Raw genomic sequence first — 10,285 nt, forward strand, 5'->3', positions numbered from 1 at the left:
CTCAAGGACATGGACCCTTTGTATTAAATCATCCAGGCTGTTGAGCTTATCCATCACTTGCTTGTGGTCGGAGGATTGTTTTTCCGTAAGCTTAGTAATAGCCTCCATGATATCTTTGGAGATATCCTCACTTGTCAACTCAATAGGAAGATTTGCAAAACGGTTTTTGTCCGACATTTTTTAAAACAAATTTTGTCCTTTCTGGCTTGAACTATGTATTAAAAGCGAGACATTTAAGACACGTCCGCTCAGTTCAAATAATTTAGTCTTGAAAATCAACCAATAGTGTCGGGAATATTATCACAGCCAAGTAGCAGAAAACAATTTGCTAGCAGACGAAAAAGTTGCTTGGAAAGGTGGCAGGTATTTATCTTTATATACATCTACTAGCGGCTACGCCCCTAGAGGCCTCTAGTGCAGTATGACAGAGAGTGCGCCAAAAAAGAGCAACATACCTCTAAGGTGTTCAAGCTCTTTTTGTCTGTGAAATGACGAAAAAGATTTTGATGTATCATTTTACCAAAATACTAAACTTTTAAGAGCACGAAATTAAATATGGAGAATAAAATATCTTTACTTTCACGGTTTAGAAGTCTAAGAGTTTAAAGGATTTAATGCCTAAACTTATTCGACATATATGTATAAAAATTTTATCGTGTTTTTAGTTAAATTAATGCGTTTTATGATACTTGTTAAATATTATTTACTTATCATAAAATTGTAAATCTTTTCTCTATTAGGCTTCAAAAATAAAAGAATTATTAAATAACATAAAAACGTGCAGAGGAAAGGGTAATCCACCTCCCTGGTAAAATTAAGGGGTGTTTATAATTCCCCAGATGTGTACACCCCACTACACCTCTTGACTAGTGCCTACAACCTTTGATACCCCCCCCCCCTAATAAGACTAATATGAATCATATTAAAAGAAATATGCACACAACTTGCTCTGTTTGGTTAATCTATAATACAAAGTAGAACGATGTCTGTCTGTCTGTCCGTCCGTCCATCCGCCTGTCCCTTAAGATCTCGGTAACCACTGAACTGATGAACTAGGGGCGAAGCCGCTAGTGTTATACATAAAAGACTAAATCCTAAAAAAGTTCTAAGGCTAGCCTAACTTTTTATCTATGTAAAGCTAAGGAAAACCTAACTCATAAACTAGCCAAGGAAATTTGGGTATTGTCGGTTTCGTGACAGCGCCTATTAAGAGGCGTTTCGTCGTATTTTCCCAGTAGCTCTAAAACTGCGGGGCAGCCATTAAAATTTACCTAACCTCGGAACCTAAAATAACCTATCAAAAGCTATTGTGAAAATCCGACGATGTCTCGACACCGACAATACCCAGATTTGCAGTCCTCTTTTAAAATAAGATTGTAATATTTTTAGGTCAAATAATTGTAGAGAAATAAACTAGGCCTGGATATTTAGCACTTATCTCTGTAGAGTTTTATTACTACTGTAATAAATCTTACAAAATTTTGTTTCTCTGGGCACAGTGGTCTTCTATCAATTCAGTTCAAAGTGAAATATCTGCAGATTTTTTATAGTTGTGAAAATTAACATTTTTACAGGGGTCTATAGGGATAAGACAATAGCCGATTACATCCCCAATGATGATACACAAAACTCACCCTTTCTGTAGATTTCAATTAATGATTGAGACGTTTGAACACTCAATTTAATAAACCAACCAATCAAAATTAAAGTCTGAGTTAGAACTATTTGCACAGTATCTCAACTTTTTATGTATTGCAACACAGTGTGAAAGTCTGAGCTAGAACTATTTGCACAATATCTCAACTTTTAATGTATTGAAGCACAGTGTGAAGTCTGAGCTGGAACTATTTGCACAATATCTAAATTTTTATTGTTTTGAAGCACACAGTGTGAAGTCTGAGCAGGAACTATTTGCACAATATCTCAACTTTTTATATAAAAGCACAGTGTGAAAGTCTGAGCTGGAACTACTTGCACAATATCTCAACTTTTTATGTACCAAGCATGGTGTGAAAGTCTGAGCTGGAACTATTTGCACAATATCTCAACTTTTAATGTATTGAAGCACACAGTGTGAAGTCTGAGCTGTAACTATTTGCACAATATCTCAACTTTTAATGTATTGAAGCACACAGTGTGAAGTCTGAGCTGTAACTATTTGCACAATATCTCAACTTTTAATGTATTGAAGCACACAGTGTGAAGTCTGAGCTGGAACTATTTGCACAATATCTCAACTTTTTTTCTTCACCAGTCTTCCTAGTTGATACTCCTCATATTTGTTACAAATAAACAGAGCATAAAATTTAATGTAAACAAGAAATAGAATTATTATGTAGTTTATATTTTAAAATATAATATTCTTATGTGAAAATACATAATTTTAGAATAAGAATTCATCGTGAAGAAATATATTTTCAAGTTGAAATGGGATTGTTAAAGGAAGAAATTTCGTCTACAATATCATATGAAGACCTACTCAGACAATTAGGTGGGTATTAAGTTTTAAAAAGTTACCTCCTTACTTCGTAAGGGCGGGATTCTCCTTTGATTTTGAAGGAATCATTCAGAGAATCAAGAGCATCATCCGCGTGTAATGAGATGCGATACTCTAACACCCAAAGATATTAGGTTTAGTAACATCCAACAGACAATTAACCTTTTGAGTTGCGCCTGTTTTAAGCAAAGGAATTCCCCCTACTCTAACTATTTATGTCGGTCATACTCATGGAGACATTGGAATTCAGGAAATGATTTACTGTATTGCTATTTGAGATAGAATGCTGATTTTTTTTTTGATGCTTTTAAAGTTTTGATTTTATTAAATAAACTTTCTTTGCAGTGCAAAAAAACTATTTATCTCTGCTATTGCGAAAATAGATAGCTCATTCGAAGCTTTTTATAGTGCCTCTAGAAAATGACTTCATACTGGCCTAACGTTGGTCAATTAAAATGTAAACTGGCCTGTCATTGGTAATTTATTCTGTGTATTAGCCTATCATTTGTCATTTGCATTGTATGACGTCTTTTTTTATAGGCACTATAAAGAGCACTCACTTTGTCAATCTTTTGTTTTAAAAAGTTTTCGTGTATTTATTTTAGATGAGATGCGAAGTAGGAATGATAGTTTGGCCTCTCAGTTGAATGTTTATAAACCTTTACTCTTGTCCATAACAGTTCTTTTCTCATTTTTTGGTAATACTAATAACAAGGATGCCAACATCCATAAAAGCAAAGCTTGATAAAAAAATATAGAGTAACAACGCATTAACATTAGATATTCTATCCCAAAATTACTGAACCACAGGATGATAATACGGATAATGTTTAAGACTTTATTTATGCTTAAAATGAACACATGACTTTCTGATAAATTAAATGATAAAGTACTAAAACGATGGATTTTTTGACATGCCTTAATTTCCTTTACAGGCTGAAAGATCTATCCTAAATATGTAAAAAAAAAAAGAAAGAAAGGCATCGCTTTTAACAAAGTTCTATTATTATATCTATCTTTAGTCATACAATTAATGTAACTTGATTCCTAATACGATTATGCATCAAGCTAAGTCTACTTATCATAAGCAAATATCGTTTATTATTTATAAAAAAAAATTTAATTACTAAAAATTTATATTTAAGGTCTTTGGATAATTGTTTTGACATTTACTGGTCAAAGAAAGAAAAATCTAAGGGAAACAGATCATACTTTGAGCAAAATTAGACCATTTAATGTTTTACAATTTTTCTTCTAGAATCTTTTTGAAAACCTTAACAAAAGAACCTAATAATTTTGCAAGCTTTGTTTACAGAAGATTTTTGTATATTAAACTTTGAAATTTATATATAATTGTTGCAGTCATTGCAAATTTAATTTTTTAGCAATTAGTGGCAAATTTACATTTATAAACTCAGTTAAATTTAGCCTTATGAATTATTGAATAATCCTAAATACTTTTATGAGTAATGTAAAACTAAACTTTACGTTGAAGGTAAATCAATGACAAAAAAAATCTTTTGAAGAAAGTTTTTTGAAATTGAAAATCAGCGAGCAATGGAGTTAGAGATAAAGAGTCATATTGCAAAGGTAATTGAAGTTGCTTTCCCTTTAAGTGCATATCGAGCACTTTAACCCCGCCCTCTTAAATTTACTAAAAATAATTGAAATAATAAATTCATAACAAAATCGTTTGTTTTATGGTAAAAAAAAGATGCAAAAAATATGACAAAGAGCAAATTGCTGCAAAATTGTGTCAAAAATGATCCATGTGAAGTCATAAAAATGAGGGAGATGAGAGGAGAAGTGGGAGAGAATACCTTAAAAAAAAGATGGTTAATCCCTCATTTTTATGACGTCACATGGATAATTTTCGAAACAATTTTGCAGCAATTTGGTCTTTTTAAAAAATATTTATGTATTAATCTGGATGTAATTTTAGATGGACATGGAAACTAAGAAATTATCTGGTCTTAGTGATTTAACAACTGATAGCAACATAGTTAGCGGTAAGAAAAAAATCTATAAAAAAATTTTGGATCATGGAAAGAAAACGTAGTAGAGGTTATCGTCGTATAATCAAAGTTGCCTTTCTCCTATTTCTAGCCCCTGCGGTACTAATTTCCTAACCTTGCGTGGCAATAATTAATATTTACCTAACTAACATAACCTAAGCTATCAAAAGCTTCTGTGAATATAAGTTAAAACCAGCTACTTCGTTTTCTTTCCATGATCCAAAGTTTCAGTATTTCAAATACTATATATACATCATATCTTTATGAAAAAAAGATGAATTGCAAATATCTGTACAATAATATTATTTGATTAGGCAATTCAAAAAAGATTTTTTTCCAGTATTTGTTGAAACCGATTTATATCCGCTTGATTAGAACCGGTTCTCAGCATACTGAAAAAATATGTGTAGCATCGTATTACAAACAATATCCCGCGAATATTAAAATAAAAATAATGAAATAAATACCAGTTTTGTTAGCCCGAGCCATCGGGTTGGTTTTAATCTTTTAAAGCTGTCTATAATACGATGATATAAATAACTATTTTTATCGCTCATCATTAAAATAAGAATTGTTTAATCAGGCAATTATAATAATTCCTAATATTTATCTTTTTTAATACAGATATAGGAGAAGAAAACATGAAAAGAACTACCAAGCTTAAGGTAAATATAATTTAGTAAATTTTATACTTTAAAAATCACGAAACCTCCCTATGTTATATTTTTTTAAAGAATAAAAAATACATTTCCAATACGGCTTCGAATCCGATTAATATCCGTAGGATTAGAACCGGTTCTCAGCCTTACTGAAAAACCATGTATAGCATCGTATTATAAACAATTTTCTACGAATATTGAAATATATATCATAAAAAATAATACTAGTTTTGTTAGCCCCAGCTTTCGGCCTGCTTTAAATCTTATAATTTTATTTCAATATCTACGGAAGGCTGTATATAACACGATGCGATAAATTACTATTACCAAATAAATAAATCATTTAGTTAATGATACTTCATGTTTATTTACAAATAGTTCCATGATAAATATTTAATATATACAAAATAAATATACAATTAGGTAATAATAATAGTAAATTATAGTGGTTAATATAAATTATGGTACAATAAATAGTTAAAATAATCTTCTAACGCAACGTCTTTTGGCAGCGGGCTCAATATTTCCGTTATAAGCAGAGATAGGACTAGCTGATGGTGATGCTAAAGGTACTGTAGTCGATGGGGATGAACTGGTTGTTGATGAAGTGACAGGAGAACAAGTTGGTGATGTAGGTGGCACTGACATGGGTGACATAGGCGAGAGCGGGAAATCTGGCAGGTTTTGGAGGCAGGCTGGAAGCTGAATCGGTGAGCCTGGCATAGTAGCAGAGGGTGAACTAGAAACCATGTTTACATTGGTGGTTAGGCTATCAAACTTACATACAAGATATAGAACACTTGACTCGTTGAGGCAGCTGATGTCCATATCACTTGGTAACCAATTATTGTTGATGGATACATCCAAAGACATGTTGAAGTCATCAGCTTCCGGCTCCAATAGATACTGGTTGATTTCTTCCTCAAGAGTTATGGTAGCATTCATAGTATCGCAAAAATATTCCATTTCAGTGTAAAGATTATAGTATAGTTAGATAATGACTGTTAGAAGTTTCAAAGTTGACTGATATTACGTGGGCGTTACCGCGATATTTATAGCACCTCAGCGGTCATTCGGTTACCTTAAGTTGCGGTCATCTCAGGTTAGGTCAACACTTTACGCCCGAATTACAGTAAGCGACCAAAAAAGGGGATGGGGGAAGAATCTAGCAAGAGCTTGACTTCCAAGCCTTGAGAAGTGGGCGGAGATTTCAACTAAAGTTAAAATAAAACGTAAAACGTTTTATATAAATTAAAACTGATTTATAATTAAAATATATTATTTTAGTTTCAAAGTCTTAAAAATAGATAATACAAAGAAGTTAAATTTTAGAATAAATAAATTAATTGTTGATAAGGAGTAAAGTTGGTACATTTTTTTTTTATCTAAAATCTAAAATCAAATAAATCTAAATATTAATACGGAATAATGTCAAATGTAAGCTAAATTCTCTTTCCTTCACACTTCATGCATATGAAATTTATTGCTTGGCGTCAAAATTCCAGAAATGGAGTTAGAAATTTTATCCACCAAATTTTGCTTTTATATAGCAGTGTTTAATCACGGCCACAAAATGACGTCTTTAAATTAAAATAAAGACCAACAGTTGCAAATAAGTATTCCAAAATTCAGATGAAAAGGATAAATATATAACACAAATTTTTTTTTGTGTAAAAACAAATAAATCAGAATGTTTTAAATAGACTTACAGATTTTCTTGTAACGATTATAGAGTTGTTACGCTTCCTGAATCGTACCTAATTGTTACAAAAATCATCATGCAAAGTTTGAAATTGATAGGACAATTCGAACATTCACGGAAAGAGCTAACGATTATGGACGTATGGACGGACCGACCATTATTATAGAAAAGCTTCGCTTTAAAAAACTAAAGTGCGCGGCTAATCCCCTAGAGGTCTCTACTGAGAACCTATGAAAGAATTGAGTTGGATGAAGTCAAACCATTATTTTCAATTTTAAAAACTTAAACCAAAAAAATTTCGAAAGGGGCATTTTTTTCTATGTTGTGACGATTTCTCCGACAAAATATTTATAAACCTTTCTGAGCCTTTTCTAAGAAGCTTCACTGTAAAGGAGAACCAGTCAATTAAGCAGTTAGCGAAATCCTTCGCTAAAGACAGACAAACCTTTTGTTACTTTTGAATAATTACACTAAATGTAGTTAAATGTGCAAGTTTGGAAAATTTGCAGAAATTATTGAACTCTTTTTATTATTTAGAGTGGAAAATATTAAAGCATAAATTGTATGAAAATTGAAATAGTGTGTAAAAGAGACAAAGTAGTCAAGGATCTCAAGGAATAATAAATTGATGAAACATTTCCAATGATATTACACAAAATTACCACTTCTCTAGATTAAAATTAGTGGTTGAAACTTTTGAACACTTAACTTAATAAACAAACCAATCAAAATTCACTGAAGTCCCCAAAGTTGTTAAGACAACAAATAAGAAAACGTTATTCCAAAACTTTGGGGACAAGTGTAATAAACAACCCATTGTCCCCTTTACTCTCGGCAAAGTAGTAAAAGTTGAACTGTATTTAAATGTAATATAAAATCTGTATTTAGGTCAATGAAATAAGGAAGAGATTTGAATTTTTCTAAACTATGCGAAAGTCCTTAATTAATATCTTTAATTATTAATCTTTTCAGTAATTAATTTTGATTTTGATATTTTCTATATCTATAATAAAAAGTAAAACAATGTATGTTTGTCTTTCTAAAGCTTAAGATCTCGTTAACTGCTAAACCATTTGGGTTGTTTTTTTTTTTTGCAGAGAATACCCAAAAAAAGTAGCATGCAGTCACGCCTTAGCTAAATGAAAGCCGTATAAAAACGGCGTTATAACGAAAGTTTGTAAGCACTTAATAAAATTAACGGCTTTAGGCTCTGCTCAAATTTATGTATATTAACAAATGAAGAATCGTACTAATACTAATAGAAAATAATATATCTTAATTGATTAGAATATCAAACTTTCATTTTTTGTTCAGCTAAATCAGAATTATTCCCTGCCAACCAGAATGACCGAAAGATATGTATCTGATCCTGGAAGCCCAACCGTGGACCCTGACGTACAACAGAGGATGGATGTGGATGTGCCAGCTCTGGAGAGCTCCACCAAGGAGTATTACCTGGACCCGTATGAACCCCTCCAGACTATTTACTCAGAACAGGTAAAGCTCCCTGTCAAATCATAAAGAATTGTTGTCGACGTACAAATTCCTGCCAAAAAAAAAACTCTAAAACGACCGAAACGTTTGTCATTCATTTTTAAGAACGGCTTTGTGGTTTTTTATTTCAACAAACTATTGTTATTTTTCAATAATAACTTATTATGTTTTAGGCGACACCAGTTTCAACACCTAGCCGACAAAGCAGCCAAACTAGACTCGAAGGATTGTTTTTATAAACTATTTTAAAAAAGAATTCTAATACTTAAAATATTTTATTTTAGGCTCTTATGAACCCTTCATTCCTAAACAATTCTCTCGCTTTTCCGATCATTCAAATTCCCGCCCTCTCCTCTAACCCCATCTTTATTCACCCATTAAATAAAGGTTAACATGATTTTTTTGATTAAAACTTTGGTATAATCCTCTATTTCATCCCAGGCCAACCCATTTAATGTCCCCCTTTTCTACTAACCCATCTGGAGTCTACTCTCTACTCTACTTTTTTATTTTATTTTTTGTTTTGGGGGGGGGGGGGGGAAGGGGCATAATTGATGATTTGTAAAAGTTTTAGCAGTGAAGCTACTCTATATCTTACTGTCCTTCTATATATCCGAAAGTCCATCCGTAACGCTACAGGAGAAATGTGAATTTATCCAATGCTATTTACGTTGAAAGATAACTTTTTTTTATGAAGATACCTCTTTTCAAAGAGCATCAAGTATAAAAGTCGGTTGGTCTGTTGGTATTTTTCTTTGTAGTTTTATCCGCTTGTCCATGCATGACTTTTTGTTTCGCTTGTTATGGATGTTGTCATCCTTGTTTGATAAACACATGACAAATAGATGACGAAGACAATATGAATGAATTTGGCAACGGCATGGATGAATCCATCTACAACTATGGACCAGCCCCTAAAATTATTCTACCTGGAAACCTGGAGCCTGGATTATCCGCCAGGATCATCATACCGGATATTAACATCTCCAGGCACTTTCTTTAAATTTTTCTAAAGCATTCGTACAGAAAGAGGGGTTATGCACTCGCTGGCAACTGCATCGACCTCCGTGGTTCAACCCCTATACCATTCTAATTTCCCACTAGACAAATGTTTTTACCCCCCCCCCCATTACAGCAAAAGGGGTCGTCATGTTTAAAGAATCATACCCCCTAAAAAGTTTACTACTGCGGCTTTTTGTTTGGCTCATGTAAGTCAATAAATATATTGTATAGATGTATAAGGCAGATAACTACCTAGATCCAGTGTTGGGGATTTTTTCCGTCTGCTAGCAAATTGTTTTCTGCTATTTTGTTGATACTTGGGTGTATTTATAATCTTCACGCTATTGGCTGATATTCAAAGACCCAATTGAAAGTAGGCACAGGGTCCACAGGGTGGGGAATAAAGTTTTTCTTTAATTGTAATTCCCAGGGCAGGTTTTTCTATTACTTTGATTGAATGGTTATGCACACAATCATCCTTGTTATTGATAAATTAAAGAGAATTATAAAAGGGCTTCATCCATTTCTGACCAGGGAGAACGACAGGAACTTAGTGAAAAGTTTTAATCATTTTTATGATAAATGTTTAATATATAAAGAATGAAATAAATGTTTTATTGTTTTAGTGGATTTAAAAATTATTTTTTTTTTAAATCGAGGCTACTATGTAAGTCTATAGAGTCGGCCTCTTGTCAGTTTGTAACTTTAAGTTTTGTAATATTTATTGACGAAGCCCAATCTGTACCACTTTTGCACCACTTTTGATTCCTGGGACGTAATGTGACGTAATACAGATTGAGCGTCATATTTATTTTTAGTAAATATGTAGTGATTATATGCCCGTCTTTTAGATTCACTTTTCTCACTTTTTTTTAAAGGCTAAGCTTTTTTTACTTTATTCTTTATATACTCAAAA

At 32.3% G+C, this 10,285-nt stretch overlaps 1 protein-coding gene across 1 annotated transcript; it reads left to right on the forward strand.

Annotated features, from left to right (window-relative positions):
* Positions 1 to 2,257: 2,257 nt before the first annotated feature.
* Positions 2,258 to 9,988, forward strand: LOC145318348 (uncharacterized). Its single transcript, XM_080159646.1, has 10 exons — positions 2,258 to 2,491; positions 3,103 to 3,195; positions 3,643 to 3,691; positions 4,021 to 4,087; positions 4,440 to 4,506; positions 5,137 to 5,177; positions 8,188 to 8,370; positions 8,541 to 8,590; positions 9,211 to 9,357; positions 9,882 to 9,988. The coding sequence occupies exons 1-10, from the start codon at positions 2,428 to 2,430 to the stop codon at positions 9,934 to 9,936; spliced, it is 816 nt and encodes a 271-aa protein (XP_080015772.1). The 5' UTR covers positions 2,258 to 2,427; the 3' UTR covers positions 9,937 to 9,988.
* The last annotated feature ends 297 nt before the right edge of the window (positions 9,989 to 10,285 follow it).

Source organism: Acartia tonsa, chromosome 4 (genome assembly GCF_053477335.1).
Source record: "Acartia tonsa isolate MP-2025a chromosome 4, ASM5347733v1, whole genome shotgun sequence".
In the NCBI taxonomy this organism is placed as follows: domain Eukaryota; kingdom Metazoa; phylum Arthropoda; class Copepoda; order Calanoida; family Acartiidae; genus Acartia; species Acartia tonsa.

Bases quoted from the DNA above. Each gene is read 5' to 3' on its own strand.
- LOC145318348 (XM_080159646.1), top strand. From the start codon at position 2,428: ATGGGATTGTTAAAGGAAGAAATTTCGTCTACAATATCATATGAAGAC. The intron at 3,196-3,642 runs GTAATACTAATA...TTTATATTTAAG, and splicing joins AGTTCTTTTCTCATTTTTTG to GTCTTTGGATAATTGTTTTG. The intron at 4,507-5,136 runs GTAAGAAAAAAA...TTTTTAATACAG, and splicing joins TGATAGCAACATAGTTAGCG to ATATAGGAGAAGAAAACATG.